Source organism: Vidua chalybeata, chromosome 1 (genome assembly GCF_026979565.1).
Source record: "Vidua chalybeata isolate OUT-0048 chromosome 1, bVidCha1 merged haplotype, whole genome shotgun sequence".
NCBI classification, from domain to species: Eukaryota; Metazoa; Chordata; class Aves; order Passeriformes; family Viduidae; genus Vidua; species Vidua chalybeata.
Genome location: NC_071530.1, coordinates 91,867,616 through 91,883,813, shown reverse-complemented (window position 1 = coordinate 91,883,813; position 16,198 = coordinate 91,867,616). Strand labels below are relative to the sequence as shown.

The 16,198-nt window shown below is 36.5% G+C and overlaps 1 protein-coding gene across 1 annotated transcript in view; it reads right to left on the bottom strand.

The window, feature by feature from the left end:
* The window catches only part of CTNNAL1 (catenin alpha like 1), a 57,312-nt gene that overhangs the window by 3,392 nt on the left and 37,722 nt on the right, over positions 1-16,198 (bottom strand). Inside the window, exons 8-14 of the mRNA XM_053958979.1 lie at positions 15,470-15,556; positions 12,282-12,440; positions 10,737-10,829; positions 10,273-10,423; positions 4,209-4,246; positions 959-1,009; positions 703-857 (exon numbers count right to left, since the gene is read on the bottom strand). Coding sequence (XP_053814954.1) covers positions 703-857; positions 959-1,009; positions 4,209-4,246; positions 10,273-10,423; positions 10,737-10,829; positions 12,282-12,440; positions 15,470-15,556 — 734 coding nt within the window. The remainder of the gene's footprint in view (positions 1-702; positions 858-958; positions 1,010-4,208; positions 4,247-10,272; positions 10,424-10,736; positions 10,830-12,281; positions 12,441-15,469; positions 15,557-16,198) is intronic.

Below are 16,198 nucleotides of genomic sequence, written 5' to 3'. Positions count from 1 at the left end.
ACCACTGATTATTTAACAGTTCAAACCAGTGAACTGTTAGTATCATTCTTTCAGAAGATACTAAGCACAACAATAACTACCTACAGGAACTGCATTTAAAAATATTACACAAACACCTCAGTAGCTACAGCACTGTTGGGGAATTAACAATGGCTCAGTTCTCATAAGCTGAACAAGACTAGAAATCCACATGTCTGGCATACTGAGTATCATTGGACTAGTAGGTAACAGCAAAAAAAATCTCAACTATGATAAAAAACTCAAGCAAACCTAAATCTTCAAGTAAGAAAGCTGACATTACACAGGCAAATTTCAGATAAACTATTTTCAGTACAATGATCAGTAATTCTCATCTATAGTCATATCTCATCTACAGGTATATACTTATGCTTTAATTCCCTTTATTTTCTAAGTATTTATGAACATACTTCTTAAAATATCTTCCATACTCAAAAGACATTTAAATAGATGCTCTCCAACAAAACAGGTGTTTAGCCCTTTAAAAATAAATGGGGGGTTTAAAATCAGAGTTTTTTTAAACAGCTTAAAAATTTACAAAAATTTATAAAGCCTACAGACAGAATCAAGTTCCTTTCTAAATGGGTCCCAATTATTATGCTCTGAAAGTGAAAATTTGTTCTTTCTTTAAACACTGTTAATGCTCTTTTTCCCACCAAAATTTGTCTCGTGCAGTGTAATTACCTGGTAAATAAATACATGGAGTAGGCCATACTTGACATGCCTTGCCCATGTTGCACAATCTCATTCTCTTGATCCTCCCATTTCTCTGTCTCAGAATCCACATCGGATGTTAGCAGATGCAATTCTAATCCAAGTTTTGCAATTTTTGCCTGTTCCTGTAAATGGTAACCATATTTATGGCACTTAAAAACACATTCTTCAGATGAGATAAAAATATGAAAGGAGTTTTTTTTTTACTAAAATAATGGCATCTTACCTCAGTATCTAGTTTGACTGGCTTTAATGCTTTCAGATTTGCATTATGCTTCTGTTTCAAACAAAAAATAATATTTTTAAATAAAAGGAATTGGTAATCATTTTACTAGCAAATCTTAAAGAGGTAGCTCTATATTCAGAGAAAGAGTTTGCAAGAGAGTTCCAGAGGTTCAAGCAAACTTCTCAGCAGAAACTGAGAGCCTGTTCTGATCTGTCTGTCCTGAAATAGCAGGTGCAGATGCCCTGAAATTGTAAGGAAAAGATCTCTTCCACAGTTCTCAGGCTCCACTTCCTAATGCAGTACAGTCTCTACCCTGTAAATCCTCAGTAATACTCAGGTCTAAACAGTCTTAAGAAGTACTCCTGCACTGATTTTTCTATCACTGATGGTAGTGATGCAACAGGGATGCTGATTTCGCTAATAGCAAGCTGATGTAGGCTACAACCCATACAAATGCTGGTGTGAGGAGGCAGCCCATTATTCTGTGTCACTCTGGAGAAGCAGCTGTAAGCAAATACTGACACTCATCTTTTCATGGGTTTCCTTCTTTTTTTAAGTCATGAACTATCCAAAATATGTCTGGCTGCAAGCCAAATATAAGCTCGCATTAAACAATAATTAGTGGCACTGATGTGAGTGGACTACCTGGTAAGGCAGTGCTTGCCAACTGCATGACACACTTAGGCAGTAATTCATAATATATTTCATAATTATTTGCTGTTCTTGACTTTAATTTCATCTTCTGGTGCTGTCACTGTGCAAAGCCAGCAAGACCACCAGACGTGGGAGGCACAGTCCACATTCAGAAACCACTGGACTGCAGTACGAAGTTGGTGTCATAACTTGGAGAGGTGTGATGCACAGGAGGAAGCTGGATAATCAGTGCCCAACTGAGGGCCTTGTCTGAGATTTAGAAAGACTCTGGAAAAAATCTGCTGCTATTCATTAGTGGGAATACTTGGGCAAATTGGGTTCAGTAATGCATGCAGGGAAAAAAAAAAAAAAACAAACCCAAGAAAGAACACTGTTCATTGTGAACAGCATCAGAAATGAGATTCTGGTCCCATTTCCATTTCTCACTTCAAGAATCTGAGCAAAAGTACTCATACTGAAGTTCCTAGTGCAATTTAGTGCTCAGTTTAACTTTCTGCCATTTCTCTTTTCCTATCCAAAAATGTTTAAATATTCTGAATCTTATGAATGTCTACCCAGATTAGACACTGCAATTCTGCCTATGTATTAGAAATGCTGATCTCATATTGAAACATTTAGCACAAACGACTGAACTTCTAATTGTGATTTGACTATGCTGCATATTAGAACTGCAATTTCAGAAATGGTGTTTTCAAGGCAGTGTCTTAAAAGAAGAAAGGAAGACAAAACCAAACGACATTTGTTTGTAAACACAAACTTTGGTCTAGAAGGTGTGGCAAATATTTAAGCTGTAGAGTAAAGGGTATTCAAGAAAACCAGCACTAGTTGCAACAAGCAAGTTTTTCCATTCACAAATAACTAAAGAAAGCTCAAAATATTTTTGCAGTTTTCTCCACTCTAGTGTTCCCTTGCATTGTTTGAATAGTATAATTTTTAAAAGTCAGACCAGTAGATACGTTATTCTGCTTTTAAAACATGATTCAGTACTTTAAACTATAGAGAAAAAATATGTATTAAGTACACACATGAATCATCACTGCTGCTCTGGTCCTCATCTACAGCATGGCCTAGGGTGCCACTCATTACCAGCAAACAGCACAGTGGCAATTAAACAGATGTAACAAAATACGTGATCTAATTAGATTGGCAGGAACAGTGTGGCCGCTGTGCAGGGACAGCGTGGGCGTCAGCCAGGCACAGCAGATCTGTGGTGGCAGTAGGGGGAGGAGAGGCTCTGCTGAGAGGAACAGCACTGGGAAGAGAGGCAGTTCCAAAGCTCAGAGCATCAGCCAGGCAAAAAAGTCACTCTGTGAAGAAACTCTGGTGTCCTGTGGATGCAATCTACATTTCCTGTCTACTTTCAAACTGTGCATTTGTAACTCCCCACAATGGTAAGTATCTTGCAAAGCTTAAAAAGAAGGCAGCAACCTTTCAAACAATAACAAAGCAGAACTGTTTAAATGCTGACCACAAAAGTTTTATTAGCGTATTTTTAAAAACATATGAATCCATAATTGGGACTCTGACTTCAAACATTTAATCTCTAAATTATGACATCCAGAAGCTATGTGTCTTAGTCAAATGGGTCAGGGACAGAAACCCTATCCAAAGTTTCAATCTTTAGTTCCATAACTGTGGAATTCACCCATGCTCGTGCAGCCTAACATATTCTATTTAAATCTGCAGATTGGCTTTATAAAACTTTTTTTATAAATACTGGATTTATAAAGCTTTTCTCCTTTCATTAAGGGTCAGATGCTGTATTGTGTTTGAAGCTGTAGAATTGCACAACAGAAGACATGGAGACAGAGGACCATTTCAAACTCAAATTCCTCTATAGGTTAAGGAAAGAAAGCAAAGAGAGAAAAAAACAAGCTAGAGCTTACTGTACCTTTTGAGACCATTCTTTCCCTTTTTCCTACCCATGGAAAGATTCAGTTCACAGCAAGTGAATCAAATGACTGATTACATGACACTAACAGGATTTAGGAGGCTTCCTAACACACAGATGCTCTCAGAAACAGTGTAATATCAATTATAATCAGCTAAAGATATTAAATACCTCACACCTAAGAACTGGGTATTTGGTGTAACTTTTTTCTCTACATTAAACACACTTAAGATCAAAGAAAGAAACAAAAACCCATTATTTAAATAGGCTACAACAGGCTCAAACATGAACCCTTGTTCCAAATAGGTTAACTCAGGCTATAATGTTAAGTCTTGGTAGTATGATTTATTTTTTCTTTTAATTTTCAGTATATTGTAGCATATTCCTACTGTTTTAATAGTAACAATGCACTTTTTAAGTATATAGTATGAAAGTAGAGTATGTGGTAAAAATGAATGAAGAGGAATTAAAGTTTACGTACAATCAAAATGATTAAAGCACATAACATAACTAGTTACATTTGTCTTCAGTCTGCTTATTATTCACTTAATAAATTAACAAACTTTGATATTTTACTGTCAGCCATCCAGTCAGGATGCATGTTACCAAGATATTGTTATGTCCCCATCAAGTTGTGACAGGGAAAGAAGTCAAACAGAGAACAACAGATGCAAAGTAAACACAACAAACCCAAAAGCAACTTACCCCTGGTCTGGGCAGTGATAGGTAGACACGCTTCTCTCCTATGAAGAACACACAGGTTTATACCAAAATTTATATACAGATTTTAATCAGTGGGGTCAAATGCCTTACTTCATCCTTCCTTAAATTGCAGTACTGTAAAAGCGAATTACTTACCTGTAATTCCTCCTCTCTGAATACTGCAGAAGATCCTCTGTCTCATGCTTTCAGAGACAGGTCAAGAGCTCCGTACTGCTCAGATTTTAGCAACTGGCAATTAAGAAAGCTTCTCTGAACATCTCCCTCAGTAATATTTCTAGTCCCCTGCATGTATTTCACAAGGAAGTAAAGCAACTCTCTCACTAGCTACAATGACTCACTAGCCACATGCACTCATCTTGTCACAAAATACAGAACATAAAATTGTAGCTCCATGTATGGCTTTTCTTGACATGGGTTTAATGGCCTGAAATTTGGAGTAGACAGTGCCACTAGTGAGAAATACCTACGCAAGTTTTCCTAAGTAATGCAAATAAAACTCTCATGTTGTACTGTACTATACTTATCCCATGTGTGATGTATTTTATGAAGAGGGAAGTTCTACAGCATTTTACACACTTACTGAATTGTTTCTTGTATAGCCAGGAGCCTACAATATTCCAAGTTTGAGAAAACAAATTAAGGAAGAACAAATCCTTTCTGGGTGTTACCTAAAAGTTGATAAAACCACTTTATTTTCAAGAAGAAACACTGCCTGGGCTAACAGCCTAAGATTAGAGTTTCAATTACCAGAAGACATAATAGTCTACGATGACATGCATTTATTACAATAGATTCAGGAGAGGAAAGTCTGCTAAACCAAATTAAAATAAGTAAAAACCTTAAGAGCTAGTAAGAAATTTTTGGTATTACCAAAACCCCCAGAAACAATCAAAAAAACCCCACCAACTAAAACCCAAGGGCTACTACAATGGATGTCAGTACAGGTTTACATAGAGACGATGCATCGCAGCAAAGGACAACCAACAAATGCCTCTACAATTGCTAATTCCTCCTCTTGTATCAGCTCCCAGAGAAATTCCATTCTGAGTCCTCAGAAGACGGTTCTTTTGTGCATTCAGGATTTTTTGAAAGCGTGCCCTTTTTCTCCTGACACAACAGGAAGATCCTAATCTCTGTATCTAGGCAACTGACTCCTACAGTTTTATGATGCCAAAAAGTGTCCTTCAACCCTCTTGAAAAATATGAAAAATGGAACCCTCCTTTCTAAGATCACTTTTTCCTTCCCCTATGCAGTTTTGCAAAAGATGAATGAGCTAACAGGGCACAAGCTGTATAACCATTTTTTTTTTCCAGAATGCAGTGTTATTCGGATATTAATTGCCCAAACATGTATCCAAGCAAGATTTCTCCCTAAAGACCAATACAAATTATGAGAAGTCATTTACAACATCCTATACATCAAAACATCAGCTAAAGGGCATGTAAGACATACCAAGAACAAAAGTGAACTTGCAATTTTAAATGCTGCAGCATAAAAGATCTCCTTGGAGCTATGTAAAAACTTGTTGTGTCTTGTTAAAAAGTTCAAACACAGAAAGCTTTGACATAACAAATGGAATAAAAATGCTCACTGCAATGACACAGTACTTGCACACACAAGGCAAGCATTCAGAATTACAGAAATCAAATGGAAAGTGGTAGCAAACAGAAGTAAGAAAATAAAAATTGCCTTTGCTCTTCTAGTAATTTCCATTATTTGGCTTAGCAAGGTTTCGTTGCTCACTATATTCAAAAATAAGAAAGATCTATTTGTTTCTTGGAACATTTTAAAAGAACCCTAAAGATCACAAAATACGCACACAAAAAACATACTTCACTGGACCCACAGATACCAGACCTTTCAAAGGAGCAGATCAACTCAGGTTAGAGATAATACTACTTAATCCGAAAATACTTAATTCCATCAGTGTAATCACAGGACTTCTATTTGATTCCATTAACAGAATATACATATATAATTTTTAGGTATGTAATTTCCTTAGTTTGTGTGTCAGATCTTTGCTATTATATCAAGAGGCTTTTTTCAAGACATGATGGTCTTCTTTTTATTTTGCTCTGCCTTTGTTTTGCCTGATGTGTTTTCTGAAACATGCGTTTCCTTTTTTTATTCTTTTCACTTAAAATTAATTTTCATTATTTCATTCTATGTCTTCCAATTTTCTGCTTTCTACTAGTTCCAATCCTGATTTTCCCTCCATAATATTCCTATTTCAACTTTTAATTCCCACTTTTGATGTCACTTCTCTGAGAGCATGGCAGCATGACTGCTTCACTCTTCTTCTTAGAATTTGAGCTTCCTAATTCTGATCTGTATCACCTACACACCACCTACAGCTGTTCAGAAATCTCATGGTCATTCAACTCCTCTCAAATCAAGTGGGCAAAACAAAAGAGGAGGGCAGAGAAGTATGTTATCTTCAGAAACCATTTTCTCACTTCTTACCCCAGTTACAAGGCAGCAAATCAGAAGATTATTTATTTACATTCTTCTCCACCATGTTCAAACCAAAACATTAGAAAAAAAGAGATTGACTGTCATCCAGCAGTCTGGATTGATGAAAGATACTTTTGTCAGGTGGTTCATCTCAAAATGTAAGAGCCTCAGAGTTAAGCATCAAATAGAAATGAACCAAACAATGCCTCTGTGGGCAGAATCAAACTTCCCATGCCTGGCAGGAGGCACCCTCTCGAGGAGCCTGTCACCCTCCTCATGCCAGCCTGGACACACCAATACCGTGGAGAAGGGGCCACCTCACCACTGGATTAAAAATTGTTTTAGGATTGAGCAAAAGAAGGACAACTCTACCTTGCTGTACAGCTCTGCACAGCACAGGAATATTTCCAAAATACAAGTGAGGGTTACTGGGCTGTGGTGTGCTCACCAACCTCCCCCACCGCATCGTGCCTGGGAATCCTGCTACCCTAGAGAAGCCCTTTTCAATTTGGGCATGTTCTGGTATAATTTCAGTAAAATTGAGTAAAATATTGCTTCACTTTCAAGCTGAATCCAGCTCCTCCCATTTGTGTTTGGAACCTCAGCATGAGAAATACCTCATTTTATGTTATGAAAAAAAACACTGGATAAGAAATTATGCAATTGCTCGTGAAAATAAAGAAATGAGTATAAACAATGTCAATTTAGTGTAATCCGAAAAATGCTTCTTTTATTTGATGTGTCCAGCACATTTAGTCACCATTCAATTTTTGCATCTTAAGCTGTATTCTGAACTCTCTAACAAAGCCAAACATTTAAATTGGTAGTACAAAAATACAAGTTTTTAAACTGAGGAGAAAAAAAAAATATACCTCTTACTGTAATCCTATCTCTTCTTACATACAGTCACAATTTTACTATGAATAAAGCACTTGATACATTTTAGTCTGTAAAATAAAGACACTTTTACCAACCTCAACATTAAGACAAGTGTCATGAATTACAAGAAGAATAAAGCCTTATCAAATATTATGAAACTCCATTGTGTTTGGAGGCAAAAGGTTTGTGAATGCCACTCCTATAATCTCTTAGCAAGTAAATATGTTTATTTCATTTATTTACTGTATCACCAGTTGTGTTTTCTCGGAGAAGAAAAATGTTGGAAGTGGCAAAGTAACTTCAGAGTATTTTATAGAAGAAAAAAAGTGGGGGTATTTGGGTGAGATTTTTTCCCTCACCTTTTTTTTTTTTTTAATGACAAAAGTCACTCTGAAGTCCAACAAGAGAAAATAAACAAACAAAACCAGATTAGCCCACAATAGAGAGGAAAACTTTGTAGAAGACAGGTGGATATCAGAGACCAAATTACTTCTAAGGACATAATTGGTGGGTACTATGAAACAATTTAGATTCAAAGCAAAGTCTCTAACTAGACTGGGCCATGTGACAAGGAAAATGGAGATTCCTTAACAGTGTTTTAGCAATACAAGATCTAACGCACCCAAGGCCACAGAGAGAACACAGGCAATGTTCAGTATCTTACCAGTGGTGGTATCAGAATGCTTTATGCTGAAAGAAAGACTGAGGAAATGAGAGACACTAACAAGAACACAGTTGTGTGGTTCTGTCAAACGAGAAGTCTTCACTGCATCACTCACTATGACCTCCAACCTGGCTCAGCAACACCTACCCATTCTCCTTTCCCTCCTTCAAGCAAGGACATTGGTTTGCCCTTGTGAAATGATGCTTTAAAGAAAGTGGAAAATACCACTTATGGAAAATGTGTTATCATCTGCCATCAGCAGCTCCAAGACAAAGTTATTAACTACAGAGGAGGCTGGGCATCTGACATCAAGAACAATTTGTTTGGGGAGCCAAGGATATGCTTTGCTGTGGCTGCATGATTCTCATCCTATTATTTTTAAATACCGTAATATCTATATCTATATATATATATGTATGCACACACACAGAGATAGATATAAATATATAAAAAGTTTATCATTCAACCTTACTAGACCATTGTATGAATATGGAAAAAATCAGATATTGCATGATCAGCCCTAAAGATTCCAAATTTATTCTAACAAATTAACAACAGCATAATAGCATAATTTAAGTTTCATTTTATAAAATATTCTCTTTAAGGAAAGCAAGTTTGACCTTGGCTCCCAAAACAAACAAACAAAAAATCTTCTGAAAGTTAAAAGACCCATAAACAGGCTCTCTGACTGCTGCACATATTTATGTTGCATTTCAGACCAAGGTGGAAGAACAGCTGGGATAACAATCACGTTTTTCTCAAAAGTCACAAACTGCCAGTAACCTGAAGTATACACAATTATTGTAAACCCCCTCAGAATTTGAACATATGTTTTCTTTTTACAAGTCTTGAGGCTCAGGCATACACTCATTCACCAGCCAGCAACAACAATTTAAGATATTACACCCCATGATTGGTTGCTACTCTGCTCAAAATGCTGGCAGTAAAGAACTGCTTACACAAAAAATCAAGAACAGAAATTTAAACTACAAAATAAAGTCTGAAAATGAAAAGAGGTCTCAATAGCAAGATGAAGTACGGTATCATTGATAAAGTGTTAACTAACCTGAATAAGGATTTACATTTTCTGTATCTTAGATACAAAAAATTAAGTACCCATATTTAGCTAAATCTAAGGTTTTGAACCTGAGCGATTTTCTTAAAAATACAAGACATTCAGTATTACTATATATTACATTCTATCTGTATGCAATTATACCTTAAAGATTGAAACGAACATGAAGCTATAAGGAGTATGACAGGCTACACTAAAAACATAATCTGAAAGAAAATTACGTGGTGTAAAAATGAAAACCAAAATACCTTCCATTTTGAAGGTAAATTACCCTATTCTAAAAGTAGACAGAGATTTTTTTTCCTTAAGATTCCAAGCTTTTCTTCTACATGTTGTACAAATACCAATAAACTTACCAACCAGAGAAAATATCCCAAGATTGTGCAGAGTCGTCAGAAATTCCATCCAGGAGAAAGGACAGCAGTTTAAAAATCAAATAACTACATTCACTACATTATGAAGTGAATACAAGGCAAGCTGACAGTACAGAACATATATGCATATATCTATTTTCCACAAACACAGGACATTAATTAAACACGTCACAATTCAAGTTGTATCTTGACTGTCATGAATTGATGATATGTCCAAGCCAAAAAAGAGGGGTGAGTGAAAGCCCTACACCCCTTGTATTTGGACACTGCTGGCAAAGAGCTGTGTCAAACACTTTTGTGTCCTTTGAACAGTTCCATCTGATTTTGCTAGAACTAATCCCAGGGCAGAAAATTAAGCATAGCTTATCTTACGTAAATCAGGCCTTTAAATATTTGGTTGCTTTTATTTGAAAAAATCTAATAAGCAGCCTGATTTGACATCTATACAAACCCAACATATTTGTGTATTACTACCTAGATCCCACAGGATGTGGAACTGTTTACTGCACTCCACTCTTAAGAAAACACAATTTCCTAAATCACACATAAAATTCTTAGATTTGAAGTTACATTTTTCTATTTCTACACAGTCTTCTTACCTCTTCTTCCTTCAAACACATCGTTGATTTCTCTCAACAACAGAGACATGTCACTGAGTTGAGACTCCCAGGCCTCGCAGAACACCTCAAGATTTTCTTTTGCAATCTTGCTAGATGGATGTAATGCCAGGGTTTCTGCAGCAGAAATTATCTGGATGAAGAACAAAGCATTTGTTACTGCAAGTCCTATTACATAGTGTTCTACATGAATTCACAAATGCCTCCCCAGGCAAAACACAAAATTAAACTGTTACTATTACGTCTTTGTAGTGTATTCATCTGACAATTGCAGGCTTGATGATCTTTCTTGTGCATTCTTTTAGCTACCACCCAGCATTAGAGCAAAATTCCTGCTTAGAAATGAATGCTTTGAACAGGTAAACATTAGGTCTCCTAAAAATTCACACAAGTAATTTTTATTGATTTATGTGTAGCAGAAGAGGCCAATTAAAAGCTGAACATACCTGTGGGCCAGTGACCTGAAAGGTATCCTCTGCATGTATGCAAGTTATCTCAAGGGGTTCAGTTCCAGAAACATGCCTCAGTAAGCGACACATCTGAATTATTAAAAAGAAAATATGAAAAGAATTGTAAAAAAAGTCCATTTATTAGTAGTGAGAAAAGGTGCACATACAAAAATAAGGTGTACAAACAAACACGAAGTTATTGATTGTCCTTTCAAATATTTACTGGGGACTGCACAGCTGGGTGCTTCTCAGGGAGAATTAACAATAAAAATGGGGCTAAATCCTGACTTGAAAAATGTGGAAAACCACTGAAAGGGAAGTCTTAATAAGTAAAGTAAAACAAAAACAATTTCACATATTTATGACTGAATAAAACTGAAAATAAACACACACATATAGAACATGGAAAAACTGTAGAATGAATAACTTTAGCAAAACAGGCTTACTCAGCAATAAGCAACCATATGGAAAATTTAGGCTTTCATCATGCAATGGACTAAATTATCTTTGAGCAAATCAGCGTCAAAATAGTTTAGGGAAGTAATACTGTTTCCTTCCTCTTTTTTTTTTTTAGGAAGATTAAGAGTGAACTTTGGGTTGAAAAGGAACATGGAAGTTTTCAGATCAAAAGGAATTTTTAAGACAGAGACAGCACATATGCAACTTATTGCACTGTCCATCATCAGACATGCTGTAAGGTCTCACATGCAAGCACTATTTAACCTTCTGGTTATGCCTGAAAAAAAAAAATAATGTCTCACTAGAGCGCTAAATAGCCACAGATCAAGGAGGAGACATTAAAGTTGAAATTAAAAATTCAAAGCATTGTTCTGCCAGTCCTGGAAGTACAACGGTGTTGCTTCTGCATATTCATAGTTCATAGGAATCCTCAAGCTCTGTATATCATAACTTTTTAGAAATGAGTATTGGATACCATGCAAGTACAGCTGCTGGCATCACCATATTTCAGATCAAAGTGATCTATATTTGTATGCCTCCTGCTGGCATAGGTGCCACTCCTCATCTGTGAGAGAGACAGCAACAAGGTACACGTGGCTGACATCCCCTACACACATTGCTTTTAACAAAGGAGGAAGAATTTCAGTGGCCCTCTTGACTGATCTTCAAAAAATCAAACTCACTGCATTAAGAAACTTAACTGTGTATCTCCAGCATTCTTGTATACCTGGATTCAGCTATTGCTGGATGCCTGCTGCTTGAAAGAAAGGGGTGATAATGTCCTCTTGGACCTAGAAACTTGCTTTTTTTCTTAATATTTTAGGCCAAATGTCTACACAGAGATTGAATATAGATCCATTGGGTACAAATATAAATCCCTTCTAAAACATTTGCATGCCACAGTGACATCTCTGGCTCAGACTCTGACAAGAACAATCCAAAATTCTGCAGCATACGAAATAAAAATAAAATAAAATAAAACTACAAAAACGCAGACCAAAGCCTTCCTAATGAACAGACTGATGCAAATTCAACCACTCATTTTCTAAGTGCCCTATACAATGAAAGCAGATGTGAACTCACCTCAACAAGCTGTTCTTTCTGCTCTGATAGCTTGCAAGTATATTCTGCTACAGCTTCAAGATTTCCTTCTACTCCTGTGATTTTTAATGCTTTGAGAACCGTATGATCTGTATGGTATTTTAGAAGATCTGCTGCCAGAGATGTTGCTGCACTGTGGACCTTGAATAGCATTAAAAGAAGGAGAGAGAAACCATGGAACCAAAAAAATAAATCTATCCAGTACCAAGTCAAACAAGCTTAATTTTTCAAGAAGCAAAAAATTTACTGGCATGAAAGCTCATATACAGCTTGCTTATTATCTGGAGTTTTAGTTCTTCAATTACTATTCAAAGAACAAAGATAAAATCCACTGTAAAAAAAACAACAACAACAACAAAAAGCAAAAAAACACTCCCCACAAACAAGAAAAAACAACTTCACAACCAAATATGTAGAGAAACAAAAGAGCAGCTGAGTAACATGAGGCAATGAAGTTATCACACTCCTCCTTTCTGATTATGTTACAGCTGGGGAGAAACCAGATGCATGAATCTGTTGGTCACCAAGTTCAGCATAAGCAAAGTACAATGGCCATTCCACGTCTTCTAAAGAACACACATTGAACTGTGTAAATCAGACTGAAGCCACACAAAACTGAATTTATAATATATTAGAAATTAGAATTATCAGTGATGCAAAGAAAAGCTTGAATATAATCAGCTTGTGACACAGCATTAGGGAAGTATAAAACACCTTTTCTACAAGGAGATGGGTCTTGAAGAAGTCTCAATCTCCCTGCACTCCCAACAAGCAAGGAGAAACTTCTCATTTAAACACTTCTCTAAATCCAGACACACACTCGGGTCCTCTTGTGAAGGACTCTGGTTGAAAACAGATGTCAGTGACTGCTGCTGCTAGTTCTAGCAACTAGTCACTAGGTTACCTGCACCCTGCAATCAGCCCCATCTTGACAACATTGCTAAAACTAAAATAGCAACCTCTTTAGAAACAGCAGAGTATGCTCATAGGACTATTTTGAGTCTTGTAACACTGCACTCACTTTGCTAGACTAGACTAAGTACAGAACAAACTTGGTGTTCAAGAGAAAGTATTTTTCCAGCTCTCATGAATGCAATGAGCTTGGAACTCACTCCATAGAGAAGAGTGTTTATTGGAATGGTATGTTGGGGTTTTTAATTCACTGGACTCCATTTTTTACACCTGTCCTCTGGCAGTACTTCCTGCGCATCTAGTATTGAATTCTTCTGGATCTGTTTTTTAATTTCACAATAGACAAGACAACTGAATTATTGTCTCAAAACCTGCTGCAATTGTTTTTTAGAGGGGAAAAACAAGCTATGACAACCTGTTATAAACTATTTATATAACATTGCTCACATGGCATTAAAAATCAGCACAAATCACTAATCCCAGAAATGAAGTCAACTCTGAAGAAAGGATATCTGAAAGGCTTGTAATGTTGGAATAGGAACTGGCAATTCTCATTTACATGTAGACTACACAGGGATCACCTTTTCATTAGAGATTCTTTTCATTCTGATCCAAAATAGAAATATACTTCCACTTAATGCTGCCTCTGATCATTAGTGGTAAAATCATCTCAAGAAAGGAATGCAACTTCTGTTTCTTCCATAAAAAGACAGAGATGGGTAGAGAACTACTTTAACAAGGCTGTCTTTTGTTCTCAGCCACTCAGGCTCTTGAAAACATTTAATTAGAGTTACAATATTTGAATTTAACCAGTAGAAATCCTGGTTGCTGACTGCTACATTGCAGCACCACAAGTAAGACTGACAGGACAGCCTTCAGCCATGTACAGAAGTATAACCACCCTGGAATCAATTCAATCACTACACAGAGAACAACAAAAATGACTAAATTTTCTGAACTTACTTCTAAGAACATGAATCCTTTCTTTTACACAACATATTCCAGCCACCTGTGGCTTTATTATCAATGCAATTAAATAGTCACATCCTAATTTGACTGGGAACTCTTCCACTTCATTCAGCACCTGGGAACAGTGTTCCTCAAAAAGGATAATCTCACAGTTAAAGCACTGTGGAGTACTCACATTCCAAAGTGAATGCCACTTCGGAAAAGCTCTGCTACTTCCATAATGGTGACCAAATTACAAACCAGAACATAATCAAAGTGCAAAAATTATGTATCCTCCACTTTCCAGAGCCCAACACTCTGCCTGACAGCAGAAGTACAACTGAACTGAAACAGACTGAAAGCACTTTCAAATCTTCAGGACGGCTGCAGGAATTATAATCCAGAAGACAAAATTTTTTATTCTGCCTATGGTAAAAAAGGGGAGCATGATTTTTTCAGCAGTTGAGATTTTCCAGTTACAGCAGCTGACAGCTCAGCCTCGGCAAGTTCACCACACTTCTCTAACATCTTTGCACTGCTCTGTATTGAAACTCACTGTTCTTAATCTTCATTTCTCCATCTGTTTAAAAGAACAGCAATTTGAAGCAGTTGAAAAGATAGCTGAATCATGTGCAAATATTTAAGAAGTTGCCAGAAATCAGATTCTGTATTTGCTTCAATTCTGTGGAACAAACAAGGCAGCAATGCTATCCTTACTAGGAAGGGTGAAGACCCTGAGCAGCAAGTGCAGTCCATCTCATGTACCAAATGAGGCGGCTATTCCATGTGTGTGTGCAAGCTGACCTCAGCATACTTGCACTTAGGAAAAGAATAGTGATTTACTACAGACACATACGTAGCTGCCAACTGCTGAGGAAAACAGCCCTGAGTGTAAGGCACTGTTATAACATATTTATGCTAAGGAAATCAATAGGAAAGGTTAATTACAAATAAACTGCAAATGTAATTTATTAATTTAGGCACACACTAGAAGAAAATGTATTTACAAACAGTGATGCATACATCTCCAAGGGAAGACTGCCTTTACATTTAAAATAATGATTACATACATAGTACTTACTTCCAAACACTTATTTTTTGGGTTAGCAATGAACCTATGAAGCCAACAGATTTCTAATCAATAAGGACAAAGATGATGTAGCTAGCTCCATGATGTTATTCTAATTTGGTTACTCTTGTCTACAAGAGTAGTCAAGGCAACAGTCTTCTTGGGTACAGGATCCCATTTTACAACCTCACGTATGAAATTCAAACTTGTATTCACCTTATCTTGCTTAAGCTGCACTTACCTCTCTTTTAAGTTCATTCATGCACTGGCACGTTTTTAAAATGGCTACTTCCAAGTCTTCCATGAGATCCTTTGTCTTTTGGTTTTGCTACAAATCAAAGAAACCAACAAGACATTACACAAAAAACCCAGCAAACTCCACCTCGACATCATATATCATAAGCTCAAGAAGCTTTAGAAGACAGCCTTTTCTTTCTAGATGAAATACTCTCACTTGTGCAGCCTGTGTGTATTCTACTAGAAAAATTCTTTTATAGAAACATTTATCACCAAATTAAATCTAAAACAAATTGTGATGCAATCTGATTGACTGCTTGTGTTCAACAGGAATTTATTTCTAAACCTCACTGAGCTTTCTTCAGGAAGAGGGTTTCCTTGACATCTGCCAGAAATTTTCTACCTGACCATCCTAAAGCAAAACAAATGTTAAGGCATTTTTTTTAATATAAACACCCTTTTAAAATAAACCGGTACCTTAAAATGTTATACCAAATGTTTTATATTGAATTATAAAATGGTTCTTCAGAACATTCACCTTGCAATGAAACTGTTGAGCTGAAACCAAATATCCACCTCAGTGAGCTGTTATTATTTTACCTGCCACTGTGTCTTTAGTCACAACTAGGCTGGGTTATTTATTAATGAAAATTCTTAATGCATAAGCACACATGTACACATCCAAGTATTTTCACAGATCATATATATGCATAATCCTGAACTAGGCTCTCAT